This window comes from Typopeltis vanoorti, chromosome 1 (genome assembly GCF_054136105.1).
Source record: "Typopeltis vanoorti isolate ZY-2024b chromosome 1, IOZ_Tvanoo_1.0, whole genome shotgun sequence".
Classification (NCBI taxonomy): Eukaryota; Metazoa; Arthropoda; class Arachnida; order Uropygi; family Thelyphonidae; genus Typopeltis; species Typopeltis vanoorti.
In genome coordinates, this window is record NC_143549.1 from 173,918,568 (window position 1) to 173,944,288 (window position 25,721).

At 34.2% G+C, this 25,721-nt stretch overlaps 1 protein-coding gene across 2 annotated transcripts in view; it reads left to right on the plus strand.

The window, feature by feature from the left end:
- LOC150110651 (uncharacterized) overlaps positions 1-25,721 on the plus strand; it is a 368,437-nt gene that overhangs the window by 265,957 nt on the left and 76,759 nt on the right. Inside the window, exons 12-13 of one of the 2 annotated variants that reach the window (XM_090400012.1) lie at positions 4,811-4,896; positions 23,415-23,593. In XM_090400012.1, the coding sequence (XP_090256138.1) occupies positions 4,811-4,896; positions 23,415-23,524 (196 nt within the window). In that variant the 3' untranslated portion in view covers positions 23,525-23,593. Of the gene's footprint in view, positions 1-4,810; positions 4,897-23,414; positions 23,594-25,721 lie in introns of those variants that run through there. The other variant, XM_090400018.1, reaches the window with a different exon arrangement.

Here is a 25,721-nt window from a genome sequence, read left to right on the forward strand (position 1 = left end):
AGTTTAAACTAGCTGGCAACTTACTAAAGTGAACAGTGAAATGTAAGCCACTGGAACATCTTTAGATGGAAAAGAAATGAAAATAGGCACCATCATCATCATAAGGAGAATCAGTGAAAAAGATGTGGACTAGTAGAGAAATTACAGAAATAAATGTTGACTTAATTGGAGTTGCTGGGACAGAAAAGGACTAAAATGTATGATATCTTCTAAATAATAATCACAAAATGATTTATTCAGGCAATAGTGAGGAAAAGTAATGATTATCTATAGTATTTGACTATGGAGTATCTGAATTTCATATGACCTAATCTAAATGAATATTAAATAAGTATTAAGCGATCTTAATTAACTTTAGCATTAAGTAATCAAAATTATCTTACTTTAGTATTAATCAATCTTATATTTAAAAATAAATGAAAAGAGACTGAGATATAATTAAAACATAAATTTTTCTTTTACTGTGTTGTGAAATTTAATTTATCTTCTTCTTAAGTAGCTTCTACAATTTGAAGGTTGGCAATCATGCCATGTAGAATATCCATTCCTCTGCCATCCTTTTTATCCATCCATTTCTTTACATCATCCCAAGAAGTTCTTGGTCTACCAGGAGATGTGTCCTTCCCTCTTGCACTTTCTCTTTATAAGGTCTTTTATGAGCTCTTTTGTTCCCATTAACTTCAATACCTCTTCATTAGTTTTTTTTCTTTCCAAGAAATCTTCAGTGCTCTCCTATAGCACTACATCTCAAAGGCTTGTAATTTCCTGATTTATTATTATTATTATTATTATTATTATGGGCAACTCCAAGGAGTCCTTAGACTCATCGAGAGAGGTCCTAAACATCATGTCAAGAACTATTCAACATTTCCACAGTATCTATTATACTTTGCTTTGAACTCATTCATAGCCATGGCACCTGCAACAGACTCTGGGAACCTGTTCCACTCATTCACCACTTTCCAAGCAAAAAATCTAGTTCTGAATCCCTTGCTAATTACACTCTTACTCAGTTACCATGGATGGCCCTTAGTTCTCTCACCACCAGACCTCTTCTGAAATATTTCCTCTGAATTAATCTTGTAAAAAACCCCTCAGTAATTTGTATGTCTTAATCATATCATCCCTTTTCTGCCTGTCAACCAGTTTCTGTAACCCATAAATCATCAATCTGTTCTCATAAGGTTAATTCCATAGACTTGCTGCCATCTTGGTCCTTGCCTCTGGATCCTTGATCCTCTCCACATCCTCCTCATCATCATTATGGAGTTTGTATATGTCCACAGCTGACATCCATAATTCAGTGTGAACCATACATAGGATTTTATTATTCTTATTTTAGTCTGTTCATTTATTCCAGAGATCATTAGTAATTTATTATTCCAAAATGCTTCTTTTGCCTTAGCTATTCTTGAATTTATTTCCATTTGTTCCATCTTCTGTAATAATTTCTCCTAAAGAATTATAAGCCTTTACATTTTGAATGAATCCCATTGCTACTCTTAAATTTGTGTTTTGTTGCTGTATTTAATACTAAGCTCCAATTCTGACTCTTTTTTGGTTAGTATTTCAACTATGTTTTGTAACTCTGTTTTTGATTTTGCTGTGATCCTCCTCAAATCTAATATTGTTAATTCCATTGCCATTTATTTTTATTCCCATTTCAGTTTCTTTATATTCTTTCATTATCACTGCATATATTGAAAAGTATAGGGGATATTATACACCCTTGTCTCACTCCTCTTTTGATATCTATTGCTTCATTATTATTTCGTTTATAATTTGTGTCTTCTGATTCCAGTATAATTCTATTATTATTCTGAGGTCTTCAATATCAATTTGAATGTCCTTTAATGTGTCTATTAACTTTTCACGGCTTGCTTTGTTAAATGCTTTTTTGACTGTATAAAGCATAGATATGTGTTATTTATTTCTGTTGATCTTTCAATAACAGTTTTTAATTCATAAATTGTAAATTGTACTTTTTTTCCTGGCATGAATCCTTGAAGCATGTAATATGGTACTAATTTTTCTAAGATCTTTACATTCTGCAGCATTATTCTTTTTTGGTATAAGAATGCAAATAGATTTTATGAAGTCTTCTGATAATTTGCCTGTATCGTGTGTATATTTTGTATTATTTCTATTAAAAAATCTGTTTCTTTTCCCCCTTTCTCTTTTATTAACTCAGTGAATATTTCATCAAATCTTTCATTTTATCATCAGGTAGGATTTTTTTTTTGTTATTTTTTTATTGCTCTTACTATTTCTTCTTCAAGGATACCTGGATTATTTGAGTTAACACTGATCATAGGTTTGCCATGCTTGTGGTCATTATACGGTTCTGTTAGGTATTCCTTCCATCCTTGTATCTTGTCTACTGGATTTATGATAACATTCTTATTCTTATCTTTTAACTATTTGCTTGTTATTTTCTTTTGATTATTAAGAGGTTTTATTTTTGAACGTAACTCTACAATTTTATTTTCTTTATCTAATTTCCCTATTTCTAAGCAATTATTTTGATCTTCTATCTATGATTTTCTTCTCTACATTTATTTTTTATTTGTCAATCTAATATTTTATGTTCTTCATGTCCATTAGGGTTATTTTTTCAGGTTCTTCTTTTATCCATCTGTTCCAGTTCCTCTTCTGTCACCTATGGTTTTTTAAATTTGCTCTTTGTTTTTCCAATACATTTTTCTGCTGCAGTTAATAGTGCTTCTTTTATCTTGAGCCATTTGTTGGGGCCTTCTTTCTTTTCAATATACTGTGCTACATTATTCTGAAATAAAGTCTTGGTGTTACTATTATTTAATTTAGCTGAATTACACTTGAATGTTCTAAATCTACTAGTTCTCTTTTTTTTAACTTCATATTTATTGTAATTCTCACAAGTCTGATCCATAATTGAAACTTGGCATAACTTTTGTATTTGATTAATTTGATTAAACTTGTCTTTGCCTCCATAAAGAGAATATAAAAATTTATGTTAATAAAGTTATTTTTATAGGATTTTGACATAGTTATTAAAACAGTTTGTAACTTAGTTTATGTTTAAACTATTGATAAACTTCAGCAATTTTTCATAATGGCAACAAAGAACCCTAATGCATGAAGGTGACAGTTTTCACATTTTAAGAATTGCACTTATTTTCAACCAGTAAATATCAAGAACTTATCATTATTTTATTACCACCATAAACTATAATAAAACAGTTTTTATTACCTGAAAATTTGTTTTACACATTGTTTTTCTTACTTGTATAAGGAGAGTGCCATTAAGTTTAACTGGCAGGTTGAAGCAAGTGTGTGCATGCACAGACATCCAGGAAGCAGTGCACCTCATAGCAAGAGCTAAAAAGTTTTTGTTGTGGATATGGAATGGATTGGAATATAGTTTAAAGAAAGAGAGGGAGAGTGTGTAGAAAGTTAATGAACAGAATCCAGTAGATATATCTATTTCAAATGGCAAATGACCACTATCAGATATAAATCTAAAGAAGGCCTCTGAATTATTGTTTTTAAAGGACAGACTGTGATATAGTTTACAGAAAGTTATTTTTCCGTTAGTAATTAGACTGCTGTTGCTGCCGGTATTAAGTTGTTCCTAGCATATATTTTGAATTTAAGATAGAAATAGATAGATTTAGTTTCTCTGACTATATACAATTTGATTTACACTATAAACTTGTTTTCATTGCAATTAATGTTCATTTGATCAAGATTATTTCATAGACTAGTCCACATAAAAGGGAAAAAAGTACACAAGTACACCACCAATTTTCTCTCAACAGATAGTCTTGCACCTGCTTAGTCTGGACAAAATTATGATCTGAAAGTGTATCTGAAATGTCCACAACTATTCAGCTAGTTCATTAGCCCACCACAGATGGAGTTGCATGTCATACATGCTTACCTAATTATTTACATCTGCTGTGATGAGTGATTCTTGGTTTATTCTGCTTATATTTATCCCTAAATAGTTTCTAATCAATGTCCAGTTCATGGTACTTGTTTTAGTGTCATGGTAAGTTCTGGCCTTCTTGACATTACTGGCTTTATAGGGTTTTAATGTATCAAAGGAGAAAGAGGTTGTTCATGAGTTGTTTGCATATGTAAAAACTGTTAAAGCAGGGAAAGATCAAAATACATTAAACAACAACAACATCTTTGTTTCAAGATTTTCTGTTCCTCTTACAACGTCAAAGATCTATGATGAATCTGTTAGCTATGAAACAGACAGCAATCTGGAAAGCCCTTAACTGTGACACTTTTGTGATTAACTCTACAATCCAAATATAACATTCTAAATTTTTCCACTTTATGAGGTGGTTTGTAACATTCTTTGTAAATGCAGCAATTAATGAACCTGTTTTCATTTATTCTGTACTGTACCAATAAACCTGTATCATTTCTATGTGTATTGATGTATGTATGTATTTCATTAAATCATTTAATTCATATTTAATACCTGTTTAATTAATAATTTTGTTTCATTGATACTAATACACTTGTATAATTTACATTTAATATTTAAGTTTCTAGCAGTCCATGGTATATTAGAGACATGGGAGAGGTGTAATTAGTGGGTGAGATAGACACTGATGAATTATTATTACGTAACTCCCATTGGTCCTGCAAAATGGCTAATCTAGCAAGGCTCTTGAACCAAGGGTTTGCCAGAAAATTGCCAGAATTTAATTGACTCTTTTTTTCTTTTTCCAAAACAAGTTTTTTTGAACTACACTTTATGAATTTGAGTATTTGTTTACTTTTATTTATTTTATTTATTTTTTTTTTTAAATAGCATAGTACCCTCATATGAATATATCAGGAAGAAATGGTATGAATTAAAATCTTCAGTTCCCAATTATAATACAAAGGAATATGATGGTGAGTAAATAAAAGGCTATCTGGTTTATAATAAAAATTAGATGTTATCCAAAAAAAAAAAAAAAAGCCGAAGATTCAGCTTTTTTTTTTTTTTCTTCTTAATATTGTAAACCAAGTAAACAGTTATAATTTTTTTTTTGTCCATCTATCCATTCATGTACAAGTTATTATTTTTGAGTCACTCTCTCACAATCATTCAGATCATGCAACAAAATTTATCAGATGGTCTGAATTTTTGTTTCAATCAGGTCATTTCTAGAACACAAAGAGGCATAACATGCCAGAATTGTAAATTTCATCTTGTTGAATGGAATTTATAATTTGGGATTTAATATGTATACTAGAATATACTGACATAATTCAGTTTTGTTTCATTTTGATCAATAAATCAAAGTTTAACTGATATTAATCATTTCTACATTGATTGGATAGAATTTAACCATCAGCAGTAGCAGCATCTAGATCTCTCCTTGGAATCTACTCATTGCAAGAGGTGCACACATAAACCATCACCATCATCAAATTCCTGACATTTACCCTCAAGGGGTGTACAGGATATGATAGTACTACATGAAAAATTTACATCATTACTAACTTTCTATCTACAATTTTCCTTCAAATCAATTTGCCTGTCAAGACTTCAACATTATCAGATATCATAAACCATCACCATCATCAAATTCCTGACATTTACCCTCAAGGGGTGTACAGGATATGATAGTACTACATGAAAAATTTACATCATTACTAACTTTCTATCTACAATTTTCCTTCAAATCAATTTGTACCTGTCAAGACTTCAACATTATCAGATCTTATATTTCTATCTTCTAAGGCACTTTTTACTGCATCAATCCACCTATATCTTGGTCTTCCTCTTGGTCTTTTTCCTACCAACCTGGCAAAGAACACTTGTTTTGCTAATCTTTCCTCTCCCATTCTGTTTAAGTGACCATACCACTTGAGATCAGCTCTGCTAACACATTCCTGGATGCTAACAATGCCAAGTTCTTTCCTAATATCCTCTTTTTTAATATGATATTGCCATTGTGATGCCACCTGTTCACTACCCTAATCTTTCTCAGGACTCTCATATCTCTGGTCTTTGGTCAAGTGTTTTACTTCTAACCCATAAGTTAAAACTGGTTTGAACACTGTCTTGTATACAGTTAATTTAGTTTTTTTGACTAATTTCTCTCTTATTCCATATAAATTTATTCAGCTGACTTCCTACCATACCAGCTTTGTTGATCCTGTTGTCTATTTCCATAGTTAATTTACAATCTTTACTAAAAATCATGCCTAAGTAACTGAAATGTTTTATTTGTTCTACAAGTTCTCCATTCACAATACAGTTGATATTTTCAATGCTTCTGCCTATTTTCATTGTCTTTGTCTTGTGATTGCTGACCTTCATACCATATCTATTACAACAGTTATTCAATTTAGTCAGGGAATCTTGCAGACTTGTAGCAGATTTATTGAGCTGACATTAGCATCTCCAATTTTGATATCAGATTTAATACCACTTTCCTTCATAAAGTGATCCATATAGATGATGAATAACAGAGGGGATAATGTACATTCTTGTCTGACACCAGATTTAACATTAACACGTTCAGTGCCACGCAACTTCAACATAGTCTGTTCCCATACACCGAGCAATTTCACTTCTTCAAGGTCAGTACTTTAATCTCGTTGCCGGCAGTAGGCGTCATACGAGTATATTCGTAGCTGGCTTGTGTAGCTTATACAAACTACGAGTATATTCGTAGTTGTCAGTGAACTTGTTAAACAATCTTCCTGTACTTCCTTCAATTCTAACTGCTGACTCACAAATAAAGACAAAGTATTGCTTGATATAATCCCCCATTTACACCATACAACTGTAGCAATTTGAGTCGCTTCTCTCTTGGCACCTTGTCATATGCTTTTTCCAGATCTACAAAACTTAAATACAGATCTTTGTTATATTCCCATGTTTTTCAACTATTTGTTGCAAAGTGAAAATCTGATCCTGACAGCCTGCATTTGGCCTGAATCCAGCTTGTTCTTCACCAAGCTTTTCTTCCACAATCCTTCTCAACCATTTCAGTTATTCAATTTACAATTGAATAACTGAAACGAATTGAATAATTGAATTACAAGTATACTGGCATAAATCTTACCAGGAAAACTCAGTAGAGAAATATCTCTGTAAATCTCACATTCAGTTTTATTTTCCTTTTTTGTACTATGAGAGCTCTACTCCAATTATCCGGAATTCGTTCATTTCTCCAGGCCTTCTGAACTATGCTGTGCAACCACTGGTTATACCTTTTTACTTGAGCATTTCTGGTTGATTATCATCTACTCCCACTGCCTTTCCACATTTCAGGGTGTTGATGGCTTTTTTTACTTGAATATATATTCCTGATTGCATACCTGTTGAGTGTTTTTACCACTGTGCTATCACTGCTTGTTTTAGTTAGCAATTTTTCAAAGTAATACTCCATACTTCAAGGATATCCTTTTCTCCAGTTTTCATGTCACCTTTATCATCTCTAATTCCTTTTACAGTACTCTTTTCTCCATTTTTCAGCTTCTTCAACAACCTCCAGTATATATCTTACCACCTTGTTGGTATTTATTTTCTATGTTCTTACCAAAGTCTTCCCATGATTTTTGTTTAGCTAGTTTTACACAGTGTTTAGCTTTCTTACATTTCTATCTGTATTTTCTAAGAGTACAAGCTGACTTATTTGCCAGAACGTTTGATATGCTTTCTTCTTTTCCTTCACTGCCTGTTTAACTTCTTGTGTCCACTATGGAGTTCTGATTTTTCTATCCTTGCAGACAACCTCACCACATTCCTCTCTGGCTGAATCAATCAATGTTTTCTACAGAGCTTGCCAATGAATCTCCAAGGTTTGATTCCTGTTTTCAAACTCTTTAATTTTTTCTTGAATATTGTTTGTATATTTCAGTCTACAGTTCACATCTGAGAGCTGTTCAACTTTTATTTGCTTTAGAACTTTCTTACATGTTCTTCTTTTCAATATGACATTGAGTTTTATTCTGCTCAAGACTAAATGGTGATCACTTCCACATAAACCATTCTTCACATAATGTATATCATGCCTTATCTTAAATTCATTTACTGACGGTGTATTAGCAGTTGCCTCTGTTAATTCTGTGCACTTGTTCATCATTCTCTGAGCAAGAAATCTAGTTATCACTTCCTTGTTAACTATACCTTTACTCAACTTCTGGGAAATGACCTGTTTTTTACTTCTCTTCTGTCATCTGTTGAAAAATTTCTTTTGCATCTGTCTGTAACTCCCCACCCCCACCCCTGTCACGTCTATGTTTCTATCATATTCCCTCTTTCCCAAACCTGATTTTTTAACCTATAAATCTCCCTTTATAATCAGTATTCTAGAGACCTGTCACCAAGATGGTGACAAATCTTGATTCTTCTCCACTATATACTTTAGTGTCTGTCTATCTGCCAACCAGCCTCTTATTCATGCCACAACCTGCATTTTATATCCATCCCGAATTTGTCTCAGTTTAGATAACAGATTTCCTCTACCCTATTATATTTAGTCAATTTCTTTATCTAATTCACTTATCAATTTATTATAAAAAGTGAATAAATTACTAATGTAAGAATTACCTTCCCTTCCATGTGAGCTAAGAGAAAGACAATCCAGGAAATCTACATGAAATTCATTCACCATCTAAAGACATTTATGAATATTATATCTACAGTGGGATTTGACCCCACAGCCTGCTACTGGTTGACAAGTAGAAGTACTGTATATATATATATATATATATATATATATATATATATGATCAAAACAGGACTGAAATTTATAAATTTCAAATATTTTGTATATATGCTATATTATATCGCTAGCCTTGTTGGAATTTTTTTTTTTCCCACTTGGTTAGACTATAATAAATTTAGTTTAATCCTTTATCCAAGTGTAAGCAAACAAAGTTTGCTCCTGAAGTGTCTTCAGGACTGAGGCAACTCGTGGTAAAGGTGACCAAGCTTGCATCACTACTTGTCTTAGTATCTCCCATAATGCAAAGCACATCTCCTTTTTGGACATGTATAATGCTATGCATTAAGGGAAGGGCCACCACCCAGACCGGTTTCGACTTTTATTGAATGTCAAGTACAGGTCAAACTCCAAAAACTCAGTGTTGTTCCCCTCAGTAACAGGCTCACCCTGCCACTGAGAAGAACTCTCAGCATTGGCTCTACCCCGTTGCAGCCTCACCCCACCACCGAGCAGAGCTGCTCATTTGCTCATATGTCATCTGAGGGGCAACAGCCATGCCTCAGTTAACTTCATGGGCTACAGCATTGCCATTCATTACCCCTCCACCCAGGACCTGGGTGACAGCAACAGCCGAGCCTCAGTTAAAATTTAATGGGCTACAGCATTGCCATTCATCACCCATGCTTCCAACTGATTTCGACCTTTGTTGAGGTCTCGTCAGTGGGAGCCAGACCCAGAGATGGTGATACTAAGGTGGAAGTAATGGAGAAGACATGTATAGCATTATACATGTCTGCAAGGAGATGTGCTTTGCATTATGGGAGATACTAAGACAAGTAATGAGAGCTTAGTTCACCTTTACCACGAGTTGCCTCAGTCCTGAAGATACTTCAGGCGCAAACTTTGCTTGCTTACACTTAGATAAAGGATTAAACTAAATTTATTATAGTCTAACCAAGTGGGGAAAAAAAAACTTCCAACATCTTTCTCTAAATCCAGAGTAATTTAATAATAAGGTGAGACACCTTTTGGCAACTCGTATAGGTAAATATGACTTCTCCATTACTTCCACCTTAGTATCACCACCTCTGGGTCTGGTTCCCACTGACAAGACCTCAATAAAGGTCGAAACCGGTCTGGGTAGTGGCCCTTCCCTTAATGCATAGCATTATACATGTCCGCAAGGAGATGTGCTTTGCATTATGAGATACTAAGACAAGTAGTGATGAGAGCTTGGTTCACCTTTACCATGAGTTGCTTCAGTCCTGAAGATACTTCAGGTGCAAACTTTGTTTGCTTACACTTGGATAAAGGATTAAACTAAATTTATTATCCTAGCCTGGTTGGCTGTGTAAATAGCATAACCACTCTCTGATCAATAGACTATGAGTTTGATCTGAACTGTGGATGCAAATGTCCTTTGACAGAAAATGAATTTCATTGCCCAGTGCAAAACCATTATTGTGCTTGTTATTAGTAGTGGCCTAAAGTCGCTTGGAAAAAGTTTCATGTTTTGTCTATAGAGCGGGAATTCTGAATTATATTTTTAGAATAGAATTGCGTAAGTTACTTCACTAATTGCTGACCTGATTGGCCAAGTTGTTAGTATATCTGCTCTCAATAGGCTGTGTGTTTGAATTCTGCTTTGAATATGGATGATTGTTTGTTATTTTCTTTAGGTGGTTAGATGAATTTCATTGCTAGTATACTGTGAGACCCCTGTCCTGCTTATTAGAGGCATGAAATGATTTTAAAAAGTTCTATGTATAGTCTCTAGAGCAGGGTTTCTGGACTATGTAAAAAATAAATTTTAAAAAATACCAAAAAAGATATAAAATTAATAAAAATAGAAACAAATCCTTAGCCCACCTATAGTACTAATGTACTCAAGCTTACAACCCTTTGTGATTGGAAGTCAGATAAAAAAATAAACAAATAAATAAAATAATAAATTAAAAAACCCTGGAAAATCTTAATGTTCCAGTCAAAAATAATGTAAGTATATTTTATGGTGTGTGTGTGGGGGGGAATAAACTTTATACAACCCTAAAAGACTTATGATTATGCTATCAACTGGAGATTAAAACTTAAAAAAATTACATTTGATGCTTCAGCTTCTGTTAAGGCCATCTTCAGAGGTGTCAATACAATACATAACAAAAACACAAGCATATAACATAGTAACAACTAACTGTGATAATATGTTCATTTACCATAAGATGAGACTGCTTCATAGTGGGAGGGGGAACTCATAAGGTAGAAGAAAATTTCTTGAACATTCTCGTGAAGGGTGTCATTCACACTGCATGTGTGAAGAGAAGGGAAGACAGAAAGAGATGAAAAATGGCAGTAGTCACCCTCAGGCATTTGGTAAGTAGGCAGGCAGTTGTGTTTTGCAGGGTAATGAAAGTTGTCTACTACCTAGAGGTCTAGTTCGCATTTCTTCCAACTAGGGAAGATATGCTCATAAGGCAGAAGTTGCACCTTCTTGTGATATAGCCTGTTTCACCAGACAGGGCTGTATACCACAAGAAGGTGTAGTTGACTTGGCTGAGAGAAGCTATACATTGCATACCATAACATTAATGGTCCATTCTGGTTGTTTCACACATATAGAGGAAAGTATTATCAGGAGAGTGAAGCAAATTGCTACAGTAGCTGAAATTCACCAAACTTAGCACATTTCCACTTGGTTTACTTTGAAGAACTCTTGTGGAAAATATATTTCCACAACCATTAACACACCAAATTTATCATGGAAAATTAAAAGGAAACATGTTACTTTTATAAGGTCTCATACATAGTCTTCATAATGGATCACTATGTTTTCATTTTACTGAAAGATATATCCTTGTGAACTTCCATCATCCATCTAGCCAGAAATTCAGCTTCATTAAAATCCTTGTCTGTCAGGTCCATGCTGTTTTTTTGAACAAAAAACAGCATGCACTTGACAGAGAAAGGCTTCTCTTTAAATAGCTGCAACTTATACGATTCTTACAAAATACTTAATGATATGTCTAGAGTCTGTATATTAAGACTTAAGTGTTGGGAGGATATCATGTTGAAAGTTTAATGGAATATTTTCAGCACTAGGTAAGGATTAAAAACTAATTTTAATGCTTCTAATATTTTGTCTCAGTCACTGAGACATCTGCAGGGATTACAAATAACTCTTGTAATACACACACACACACACACACACAAAGACAACACTATATTAAATGAAACACGTGGGTGACTCTAAAGTTCTATCTAGGCGGTGTGCACTGTATGGGCGTTTGTAGGTGGCCTTGGATGTAAAATGGGACTTCTGACAATTATTGTTTCCCAAATTTTGGGAAGTCTTATGCATCCATATTTATTTAAGTTCAGTTGATTTCTGAGTGCCACTGCAGATTCTAAAAACATCCTTTCCTTTTTAAATTGACTATGGTGGAATATCGTGGTTTTCTTCCAGGAGATCCTGCGAGATTGAATCTAATACATGGTCTGCAAGGCCAGATTGACCATAATCGTGATTGCAGATGTATATTTTGTGTTCTTCTAAACGGATTGTTGCTGAGCTACCTATCTGTCTGAAGTAAGCCAACTTGCAGGAACAGGATATTTTATATACTCCAGGCACTGAGAGAGAGAGAGGAAGGATCTCTCTCTCTCTCTCTCTCTCTGTAGCCATTGGAAAGGAAGTTGAGTTCAGTTGAAAGAGAGGTTCCACTGGAAAAAAAATTATAGATTCTATTGGTTAGAGTTTTAATAATGCCATACTGTTTGAGAGGGGGAAGGTGGTGGTGGGAAAGTTTGTGAATGTATCTGCCTGTGTGAGTGGGTTTTCTATATACAGTGAGGGAAAGATGTGTTATTAAGGTGTCTAGGAAGGGTAAACTATTGTTATTTTCCTTTTCCATCATAAACTATATTCTTGGATGTAGACTATTGAGATGACTGAGGAAGGGGGGTTTAATGTGTCTGGGCCAAATAGAGAACACATCATCTACATATTTTAGCCAGATAGAACGTTTGAGAGTGGCTGAGTCTATGGCTCATTTTTCAAAATTTTCCATGTAAAAATTGGCATGTTTCATTTAGTATTGTGTTTTGTTGTCTTTGTGTGTGTGTGTATTACAAGACTTATTTGTAATCCCTCTAGATGTTTCAGTGACTGAGATGAAATATTGTAAGCATTAAAATTAGTTTTTAATCCTTTCCTAGTGCTGTAAATATTCCATTAAACCTTCAGGATATGTCTAGAAAATTAAACCCTAGCAATAGCAATTGTTGTAGTTCCACATATTTAAATATTTAATTATTACTTTTAAATTTTTTTATCTTGCTGCTTTTCTTTTCTCTCACCAGAGGTCAGGCTAGGGTTAACAGTTGGCCAGGGTATTAATGCTGCTGCAGCTTATTGTAGAGTAAGGTAATATATATATATTCCTGATGATGAATGTGATATAAAGGTTGAAATGCTGAATATTATTTTATCTTAGTTTGAGCAAAGTAAGTGCTTTAACATGGTAATTTGTTTCCATAATCATATACAATCCTTGTTTAGGATTATGGAAACGAAAGATAATATGTAATTGGATCCCACTATTATGTAAATATTACACTGCTGAACTGCATGCCACAGAGCTTACATTGGATTTTACATAAAGATGAAAGGCTACCAAAGGTGCATTATTTATGCTGATTCACAAAACTCTCTACAGGCACTAAGAAGTCCAGTATACTAGTAACATCCAGTGGTCTCTTGGATCCAACATTTGTTTTGTCAAATAAGGAGGTTCCATCTGGATGCTTATATTTGTTATTTCTCAAGTCATGTTGGGATTAAGGGAAATCAGGCTGCAGATACTGCAAGTAGCTTGTTTAGCTAGGATACCAGCATCTACCTCTCCTTTACACTGATTGTGAGCAGATTATAATTATTATCCCATTGGATTGGAGCTAAGAGACAAATAGTAAATTAGAATATTATATTATTAGTTTTATAGACTCAACTACTATTTGGAATAAAAAATGTTTAATAATGTTAAAATTCTACACTTCAACCTTTATATTAAGGTCATCAGGAATGCATACATAATATATACACTACAGTGAAGTTACTGTTACCATACCATTGTAAGCTCCATAATGTCTGAAACTAATTAACCTTGTGGTTAAAAAAAAAAAAAATTAAACTAAAAATAAAATTATAAATACAAAATAATAATTAATTACATCAACTAGTCAGAAAAATCCATTTTTGACATCCAATTATTAAATTCGTATAGTCTTGTCATGTTTTATTAATGTATTCATTCACAGATTATTTTTATTCTTACTATTTCAGTCTAGAGTCCTTTAAAATAACTTTGCTCTCCTGTTGACTTTTTTACTTTCAAGTAGCCAATAGCTGATATGATTTTTTATTTTTGTTTTTAGAGAATAGTATTACTATAGTTTGGTTCTCTAGGCAATCTGAGGATGATCACAGTTGTAAGGGATGTATATGTGTAGACCCAAACATATTAAATTTTGGGACTATCATTCTTGTTTAAATTTGGTTGTTTCATTAAAGAGGTAGATCTCACATGCTTCTTTAAATTTTCTTTCATACACCATGTTCTTGTCTTATGCAATAGCTTGGTTGCCTTACCAATCAGTCCAGTGGTTTGTGTCCAGAGCATGATTTGAAAAGTGTTTTCTCATGGTGAATTTAGTAGATATGGTTCTTGTGTTCTTCTTTTCTAATATCTACTATGTCCAGTATCACCTATGTATGGAAGATTACATGTATATTTAATATGGTATACGTCTGGATTTGAGAAGGTAACAGGGGATCCTTAGACATACTGAATAAATGCTCCTAACTAAACTTTTAGTTAGGAGTTTAACAAATTGCATTCTTCTTGGCTTAAACCAAATAAAATGATGGTACAACATAATAGAACTTCATGCTTCTGACCTATCTCCTGCTTCACTGAGTTTGCCAAACTTCTGAGGAGGGATGGGGGGGGGTGGAAGGAAGGCAACTGACTCCTGCAGATTTTATCTAAACACTCAAAATGTAGACTAACAATTTGGTGCGCTCTTTTTCCTATCATAATTCAAGTAATATAAAGATTTAGTTGGACCTAATGAATTCTTGATGCTGAGAGTAATGGCATTGGCAGATTAATTTTTTAGTGATAAAAGGAAATTTATTATTATGTTACCTTAATTATAACAAAAAAAAATGAAGTGAAAGACAAAGAAATGCACATACTGCACTTAGAAAAAATATGTTTGCTTAGTTTATACATCAAGTTTAACCATAAATTTTAATACTCTAGTCATAAATCATTTTACAAATTCAGCAATGCATAAGCTTCATGAATTATTAAATTGACCATTTATGTGTTGCATTATAAACATATTGTGGCTTTTACTAGCTATCTAAGGCACTTGGAAACAGTTTTTATGATACTTTTGTTTATGTTCTGTGACTGTTGCAAATTAGAACAATTAGAACAGAAAAAATAAGAAAAAATGACCAAAGACTAGAGACCACAGGTATGAGAGTCCTGAGAAAGATTAGAGGTGTGAACAGATAGCATCGATGGCAATATCATATTAAAAATGAGGATATTAGGAAAGAACTTGACATTGTCAGCATCCAGGAATGTGTTAGCAGAGCTAATCTCATGTGGTATGGTCACTTAAACAGAATGGGCGAGGAAAGATTAGCAAAACAAGTTTTCTCTGCCAGGTTGGCAGCAAAACGACCCAGAGGAAGACCAAGATATAGGTGGATTGATACGGTACAAAGTGCCTTAGACGATAGAAATATAAGATCTGATAATGTTGGAGTCTTGACAAGTAACAGAGTGATTTGGAGGAAAATTGTAGATAGGCAGTTAGTAATGATGTAATTTTTTTCATGTAGTATTATCATATCCTGTACACCCCCTTGAGGATACATGGCAGGAATTTGATGATGATGATGAGCATAAGAAAAATTAATAGTGGTTATTAATATTAACAACAACAACAAAAAAAAATGAAAATTTACTAATAAAGTCTTGTGGAATTTGAAGAATCTTAGACATTCCCCTCCCCCTCCTGATGTTTTGAACACCAATGATGGTAAAGCATGAGAGAATTTCATGCCAGCTGGGGCATCATTGTTAAACAAGTCCTCCCCCAATTGTTTTTGTCAGAGAACTGGGGTGAGCAGTGAAAAAGTCAGCTATGAGAACAAACCCCAACACAGTATTCAAGTTTAATACCATCAGCATAATAAGTAGGAATGGAATTAGCAGAAGAATTGAATAAGTACAAGATTGACATAATAGGTGTCAGTGAAACACAGAAAACAAAAACAGGCAAGATTTTTTAAGCAAGAAGTACAAGATGTTATATTTAGTCAACATTGAACAGGTAAATGAAGGAGTAGCTGTAATGTTGTTTATTATTTTAACGGTATAATAGAACACAGAAACTAAGTAAATAATTAATTTATTAACTTGATGCTGATATTTCGCTGGTATTATAACCAGCATCTTCAGAGCACAAAAACACTGTTTGTCACAATACGCGAGACTAAAACAACATGGTGTACTTCAACAAAATTGTAGCAGCAACACAAAGACTAGAGTCCTGATTTTGGCGCCCTCTATCTGAAAAAAAAAAAAAAAAAAACGCTATCATATATTACTAGAGTCCTAGAAAAGTGCTAGTTTTTTCTTAATATGACTGTCTCCCAGATCTTCGGCAAGTTAATACAGCCATATTTGTTGAGATTTGGAGTGTGTTTTAGGGCTTCTGTCGCCTCTAAGAACAATCTCTCTGATTTATATGGGTTTCTGTGTAGTACTTTTGTATTTACTTAGTTTCTTAGTTTCTTAATTATTTACTTAGTTTCTGTGTTCTATTATACCGTTAAAATAATAAACAACATGTTCGACGAACACATAAGTCTGTCCACACGAGTAGCTGTAATATTCACCTAAATCCAAGGATAATTTTCTTGAATGGAAGACAATATCAAGTATAATAATATAGGCAGTTATTGGAATGGGAAACTGAACAATGAGACTTATTTGTGGATATAGTCCCAAAGAAGGTTCTACTAAGGGAAAAGTGGAGGAAGTTTTCAAGGCATTAAAGAAGGCAGCTGATACAAAGAAAAAGGGAAAGTTGGTCTTTGTTGGAGATCTAAACTGCAGAGTAGGAAATGATTACCAGACATATAGAAATGTTTTGAGAAAATTTGGAGAAAAAAAAGCAGAGATGATAATATTAATAATAGTAAGTACCTGCTGAATAGGAAGTCAACTGAATAAATTTATATGGAATAAGAGCGAAATTAGTCAAACACTAAACTAGCTGTTTACAATACAATGTTGAAACCAATTTTAACTTATGGATTTGAGTGCTGGGTTAGAAATAAAACACTTGATCAAAGACTGGAGTCAACAGATATGTGAGTTCTGAGAAAGATTAGGGGGAGTGAACTGACTGCTTCAATGGCAGATTGATGTTAGAAATTAGGATATTACAAAAGACATTCTAGCATTCTTAACAGATTTCAGAATGTTAGCATTCTGAAATCTTTTAAGCAGAACCTCAGGTAGTGTGGCTATTTAAACAGAATGAAAGAGGAAAGGTAGTAAAATGAGGTTTTTTTTTTTTTTTTTTTTGCCAGGATGGCAGAAAAATGATCCAGAGAAAGATCAAGATCTAGGTGGATTGATTTAGTAAGAAGTACCTTAGAAGGTTAACATATAAGATCCGTTAATGTTGGAGTCTTGATTGATAACATTAACTGGAGGAAAATTGTTGACAAGAAGTTGGGAATGAAGTGACCATGTTATGTGTTACTATCATAATATCCTACACTCTCTGAGGGTATATTCATGAGTTCAATAATGGGATTTGAAGAAATACAAAAAAGTGTTTATCTGAAATGAAAGTAACTGGGTATGTTTCCTTCTGATGAAAGAATACTGTACTTACAAGTAAGTACAGAATTCCAAGAATTTTCTGGCACAAACTTCTCTCATCCATTTTCTCCTCAGGTTCTAAAAAACTTGGTGTCCTCTTGTATTGAAGACATTATTTTTTGCTTGTATAATTCATAAGACTGTATGAATTTCAATTCTACCCAACTTAAGAATGCCGCTCTTGCGTTTGGGATGGTGCATTAAAAATCTCACTAATAATTCTCTCCTTATTTAAAAATGAAAAAAAAAAAAAAATTTTTTTTTTAATGACCTCCCACACATGAAAAGCCATGGGGACCTATAACATACAGTCCCATATATGGATAAGTGATTGAAAAGAAACAAGTAATCTATCGATATGTTGTTTCTTAAAGGGTTGTAGGAAGTGTTTTCTACTTGGTTATACTATAAATTGACTTCTGCATTACTTCAATCTCGGTATCACCTCTGGGTAGTGATCCTTCCCATAATGCAGAGCATTATACAAATCTGTAAGGATATGTGCTTTGCATTAAGGGATACTAAGGCAAGTGATGTGAAGTCATAAGCTTCTACCACAAGTTGTTCCCAGTCCTGAAAATAGTTCAGGTGCAAACTTGTTTGCTTACACTTGGATAAAGGATTAAACCAAGTATATAATTTTTTGGTATCTTTAATTTATAATTGGAGGTTGTACTTGGTGGGAAACGGTATGGAAGAGATTATTTCAAAAAATAGTGGAGGGAATGAATGAATGAAGATGATGTGTTTGTTCAGTACCTTTGGAGTTGGATAGTGTATGGGTGTTGGTCAGTAACTGCTCTGGTTCTTACATGGTAAGAACCAGAGCAGTTAAGAAAAAAAGTAGAGGAATAGTAGTGGCTAATTCAGAGGATCACTGCCTATGAAAATACCTAGAAAAGGCACAGTGCAGAAACAGAATGCCTGTGGGAAAGTGACTAAAGGGAGTCTGTGGAGGAAGCATCACCTATTAAGTGGCTTGCCCCTATCTGTATATCATCCAGAATTCTTAGAGAGCTTTAGGGTGCACTACTCAAAATGTGGAAACACTATTCCAGGGTTAGTCAGATTTGAGACTTATAAAGTGTTAGGAGCTGAACAGAAGGGAAGTAATGTTTTTTGAATGGAAAAGAACACCTAGTTTTTAGAGGTTCAGGAGGCTGTGTATGTAATATGTTTGTGCCAGGATAAACTGGATGTGACATTCGGCCCAAGAAGAGAAAACTGATATTGAATGGATATTGGAATTTATCAAAAGTGGAAGAAGTAGGATGTTTCTTGCAGGTAATAAGACAGGCCTGAGTTTTAATAGCATGCAATTCACTGTCTTCACCCCTTTTGAGGATGGTGAGGAGATCGGTATTTAAGTCATTGGTTATGGAAGATCTTAAAGCTTCTATCATTTGAGTACTACAGGGTTTCTCAAATGAGGAAGAAGAATGAAGAGCACTGTCATTTGCAAAACTATGGATAGGAATTGAAGTCAGAGAGAAAGAAGGTCATTGATGTAAAGGAGGAAGGGTGTGGGTGAAAGTACAGAACTCTAGGGGTACTCCAACATTGATAAAAAAATCTGATGAGAGGGGAAGCTGGCAATTTATTCACAAAGTGCAGGAGGGTGACCATAAGATGGTGGCTTGTTCAAGTCATGATTGAATGCCTTTGAAATATCCAGTGACCACATGGGTTTCTCCAAATCTTTCTGGCCTGGGTCCAAAGGTGGATGAGATTAGTGAGGAGGCCAGCTGGAGAATGGTGGAATCCATTGGTGATCACTAATTAATTGATTGGTCCTCCAATAGTGAAGAAGCTGGTTATTGATAACTTTTTCCATCACTTTTCAAAGTACTGAGGTGAGAGCAATGGGAGAGCTGACTTTTGTCTTCCTTTTTAGGATACAGGCTGTGTAGATGTTGGGTAGATGCCAGTTGAATATGCTAGCTTATATAGAATGGTGTTAATTCTGGAGCACAGCTGGAGGAATACCATCTGGACCAAGAGCCTTATTAGTATCAAGATTAATCAGAATTTTCCTGATATCTGTTTGCCAAAAGATCAGAGGAGAAAATGAAATGGGCAGTTTTTGTGGTAGTACAGGAGGTGATTTGTCTTAGTCATTTAAATAAGAGCTGGAGGAAAATACTGATGCAAAGAGGTCTACTTTATCCTTTGGTGAGGTTACCACAGTACTATCAGGATGTGAGAGAGAGGTGGAAACTAGGAATTTTCCTGATATCTGTTTGCCAAAAGATCAGAGGAGAAAATGAAATGGGCAGTTTTTGTGGTAGTACAGGAGGTGATTTGTCTTAGTCATTTAAATAAGAGCTGGAGGAAAATACTGATGCAAAGAGGTCTACTTTATCCTTTGGTGAGGTTACCACAGTACTATCAGGATGTGAGAGAGAGGTGGAAACTAGGAAGAGCAGAGGATACATCCAACAGCTTTAGTGAGGAACCAGAAGGCTTGACTGCCAGCTGAGCAAGAGACAAGTTTATTGTGTTTCATTCTTATGATGTTTGCTTTGGAATCATGACAACTTTTTTGCACTCGTTTTGGGCTGTGTAAGCTGAATGAGAAGCTGGAGTTTTTAATTTAAGCCATTGAACATATGCTATATTTTTATCATGAACTGCAAAGGTGCATTTTTTTGAGAACCAGGGCTTGAATAGAGATGGGGTTTTTTGAGTGGAATGGGGAATGAAGGCTCTCATTCCAGTGAGGGTTATTTCAGTTATTAGTTCAGTACTGATGTTTTGATCAGGAGAGAGAGAAAGCAGTAATCTGCCCTTGGTAAAAGCTATAAAAATTCTAGAGGTCATCCCAGCTGGCATAAGTGTAGTTGCTATGGGATACAGGAGAGATTAACTGGGAGGAGAATGAACTGTGGAGAGGAAGACTTGGATAAGATTGTAGTTGGAGAGCAGACATACACAGTGTACTTGGTGGGAGGGCTAGTTAAGAAAAAGGTTCAGAGTATTGGAAGAATGATAAGGATTATCTAGTATTCTGGTTGGTAAGTTAACTATTTGTGATAGATCACAACTGATAGCAAATGATTCAGCTTCCTTTCTGGTTTGATCTGTGAAGTTGGAGTAGGGATGTCAGTTTGTATTATGGATGTTAAAATCTCCTGGGAGGACACCTTCACAATTTGGGTAATTAGTTTGTATGAAAACAGCTTTTAGCAATGAGTAGTCAAAAATTGCAGCATGGTCAGAGTTAGGGATAAGGTGAGGTAAGGAAATATTGAGTCAAGAGTAAACTGAAAAGCAGGGATTCCAGATTGGATAGCTTTTGTCAAGGGATATCAGATTTTATGAAAGCACATGTTCCTCCCTTGTAGCTGAACGCATCATGCAAGGTGTAGTTGGGACAGTTGAGTTGGGCCAGGTTGTGGTCACAGAGGATGCCAGTTGGAGTCCTGTTAGGAAAAGATCAAGTTAGGATGTTTGTAAGTGGTGGTGTTTATCATTGTATTGATGCCTTGAATGTTGGTGAAATAGGTGTGGAAGTTTTTTTTTTTTTTTTATTATTGGAAGAAATTTTGGCGTTTTTTGGGAGGTGGGGGGGAAGGTTGATATTTTTATTATTTAAAAAAAAATTGTATTTTTCATTATTCTTGGATTTTTTGTGAGTTTTTTTATATCCACAGTTAAAATGCTAGTATTTGTATGATTGTCTTTAATGTTAGAGTTGTTGATTTAGGAAATATAAAGAGCATGGGCATACAGCTAGTCAGTCACTCGTGTACATAATTCACACAGAGGGGGTGCCTGGACCCCTTTCCATTTTGAAAGTACAGCAATCCCTTGATTAATGTGCATCCGATTAGTGCGTCATTTTTTTTCTATACCCAAATTCGATTAGTGCGCCGATATACATCTTAAAAATAAATGTTACACGTTGCTCTTGTTTTGGGCCATCGAATTTCACAAAGTCCCATAACAGTCCATATTTTTTATGGCTAACTATTCTAAAAATTCACTCACTAGGATGAAATAATTTAGTTACCGATTTAAAACATTTTACAAAGTTATTTTTAATGGCATAAAGTACTACACTATTTCCATGTACGCTTATGTTCCAATTTACCGCCAAAATTTATGTTGTCTTCTAATTACATAGCATTTCTCTGATCATATTCATGCCTCCTTTGCAATTGTTTTCCTTACTTTTTTTTTTTTATTTTAAAGTATTTTTCCAACCTTTCATTATGAATAAAAGAATTAGTGAGCAAAAAAAAAAAAAGTGAAGTGTGAAAATGATTCGAAAAGTAATCTCATTAGAAGAAAAACTTGAAATAATAAAAATAAATCAACAAAGTGAGTCCAGAGCAAAGATAGGACAAGAACACAAAGATGGGTGAATCAACTATAAGAGCAATTTTAAGCAAAGCTGCTGAATACAAAAAGGAACGTAACGCTGCTTCAAGTTCATCATGCATGCAGACCACTTGAAATCAAAGTATTATAATGATTGAATTAGAGAGACTGCTTTCTACATGGATCGAAGATTGTATCCAAAAATGGATCCCGCCAAGCACTGACCTTAATAAATCAAAAGCATTAAGTCTCTTTGCAATCTTGAAAGAAAGGGTTATCAATGATAGCCCTTTCTTTCAAGGGCCTACAAATAGCCTACATAATGTTCTAATCACAGGTGAAGCTGCAAGTGCAAATAAGAAGGTGGCCACAAATTATCCAGAAATTGTGAAGAAAACTGTGGAAGAAGGGAGTTATTGTGACCAAACAAATATTTAATGGTGATGAAACTGGCCTTTTTTTTTTTTTTTTTTTTTTTTTTTCTGGCCTTTTCTGTCCAAATCAAAGAAATCTTAGCCTGGTTATAAAGTTGCAAAGTTGAATGAAATTACTGCTAGCAATATGATGTGAGCCATTTTGAAGCACATTCTTCCACATTGTGCAAATGATTTTAGAGGCTTTTCAAATGAATGTAAGTTAATTAAATCTCATTCTGAGAAATTGAGTGATTCCAACTTGCTAAATTTAGATGCATAGTGGGAAGATCCTGAAGAATATGACAAAAATTTAATCACCGACAAGCCCAAAGAGATTTCACAGAACAATTAAATGTTTTTCATACAATTGAAGATTTTAAATAGCAATGCTTAGAGGCTGATCCTGATTAAGAGAGAAGCAGTAAAATTTGAAGAAGTAGTAAAAGAGGATGGGAAAAAAAAAAAAAGAAAGAGAATGCCCTCCAAACTACTTTAGCTTAATTCTTTGTTAAGAAGTAGAATAATAAATTTATAGTTTGAATATCTTTTATTGTCCTTCAGCTTCATGATTTTCCTTTAACTAGGCCCTGAGACATACCCTAATTATTTTATAAAAAAAAAAAAAATTAAGGATCAAAAAAGAAATTTGAGGAACGAATTATACTTTTTCCCACAGGTTATTATATTCTATTAGTGCATTTTCGATTAATGCATCTGTTTAAAAGAATGCATTAATCAAGGGATTGCTGTATGTGAACATACTGCCAAAATGATGATAGTTCAGATGATGTCAAAAGAAAAGTTATTTAATATTTATAATATTAGAGATTAGTGGAAGAAAGAAATGCATACCCATTTGACAGGCATGCTTCTAAGAAGATAAATGCCACCAAATAGCAGTGGTGCTACAGTGTTAAGTGAATCTCTCTCTTACATTTTTAGCTTATCATATTGTATTCATAAATTTATGTTTGGTAAAGTGTATGTTAATTTTTTTTTCTGTTATGTGATAAATATTTTACGTTATCCAGATGTCATCAGCTATCTTTATGCATATCGTTTCCCAGCTATTCTTAGAGAAATTGGAAAGAAAGAAAAATATGTTGTTGAATTTATAAAGAAGAAACTATTATTAAATTGAAGGATCATAATTTGTATTCAACCCATGTACATATATGTGTATATGTAAATAAATATTTGTTTCCTTTTATGATATTGTATTTCACTAATTTATACAAGTTGTACATAGAATTTTAATAAGAAGAGAAATATATATATGACATATATGGAATAAAGAACTTTCAGTGGTGTTCTTCATATTGGAGTTCCAGCTATATTTGTTCAGTCAGTTACATGGTGAAAACATTGTTCTAAAAGCCTACTTACACTAGAAGTACATGAGGTTTAATGATTAAAATCTCACTGTACACAATAAATGAAATGGACATAATCTTCATAATGGATTATCATCACCAATTTCTTGATATGGTATTGTTATAATAAGAGATTATTTATTATACTGGCTAATAATTAATAATTACTATCTCCTGTAGCCATTTTACTTGAGTCAAGATTTACTTTGTGGAGTCTAAAATAAAGTTAAGTCACACCTGTAAGTCGACTGCACCATTTTGTTATAATAAGAGATTATTTATTATACCAGCTGTGCCAATTGTTTTGACCTGTTGGCTGCACCATTTTGTTATAGTGAGATTTTATCTCTATTACCGTTATTTCTAATTTCCAAGTGTTTTTATTTATGTGCACAAGGGTTCAATTCCAATTGGTGTAGTGATTTTACTATTTCTTTCAGAATTCAAAAAATCACTGACTCAAGACCAAATACAAAATATACACATTTAATAAAACAAAAACAATATATACACTTCAAATAAAATTTCACAACTGCAAAATTAACTGGACCCAAGGCCTTTTAAAATAAATCTACACTTTTTTTATCCAAAATATTAAAACCACCTATTCTCTGACTCATTCTATTACTGGTACGCAGCCGGTGACGATAAGTTGGTACAGACGCGAATTTTGGTATGAGTTGTGATTGAAATCATTAGAGTTTTATTCCATGTGTTGATAGTGAATTGATTATGGTTACTTTTAAATGAAGTTTTTTTTTTTTTTTGGATTCTGGAAGGCTATTAAACTGAGAATAACACAGGTAAGTGAACTGAAATTGCAATGGAGTGATTCGTTAGGCCTAACAGCCACTAGAACCGCCATTGTTAGCACATTTATTTCCGGTCCATAGATTTGCAGGATTTACTTGCGTTTATATGCAAATCAATAATGATGAACATGTTAGATTTGGACACCCTCACAGATTCTGTTGATGAAGAGCCGGTACTTATCCTTGTAAATAAGCTTCAAAGGAAGTTTAAGCTTAAATGGCCATCAAATATGATAGATCCCAACATCATTATAGATTCTCTAGATAAAGGGCTGGCATTCAGCTTCATAAGGAAACTCCTTAAGAAGTTCGAGCTTGAATGGCCTGGCTTCCTAAATTTCTACTTTTTACCTGGGACTGACGATGATCAAAATGAAGACACTCCGTAAACGGAGGAAAAACTAAATCTAGTAATCTCTGACTCTACTCACTCAGATCAAGGAGAGACGCACACATTCAAAGCTCTCACCTCAGAGTCAACAAATGATAATGGCATGGATGAAGATGCCCCCAACACAGACTCCTTCCTCCACCAATAAAAAGGTGCCTCCAGTCATTCTAAGGGAGAAACAGAGATGGACAGCCTTAAGAACCACCATGGCCAACATGCAGATTAACTACTCCACTACCAAAAACATAGAGGAGGGCATTAAAATCCAGCCTGCTACAGTGACTGATTATAGAAATTTAACCAAGGAGTTGGATGTAAGAGGTATCCAATATCATACCTTCACACTTACCTCCGAGGAGTATCAGAAGACATCGAAACAGATGAATAGCTGCTGACCTCGATATGCAAGATCTGCCTCCCATAAAGATCAGCAGAATATAGATCAAACAAGACCCCTATCCCCTATACCGCTGATGTTAGTGGAGATACATAATATCTATAAAAACATATACAACTTGAAGACAATCTGTGGGCTTAACTCACTGGAGCCACTTAGGAAGAAGGCCTCTTCTGGGCAGTGCCACAGATGCCAAAAATTTGGCCATGCTCAGAAGTTGTGCAAAGCTCAATACAGATGCTTAAAATGTAGTGAGACCCACTCCACACATACCTGCTTCAAGCCAAAAACCACCCCGGCTAAGTGTGCTAATTGCGGTGGCCCTCACCCTGCTAATTACAGAGGGTGCATTTGCCACCCCAAAA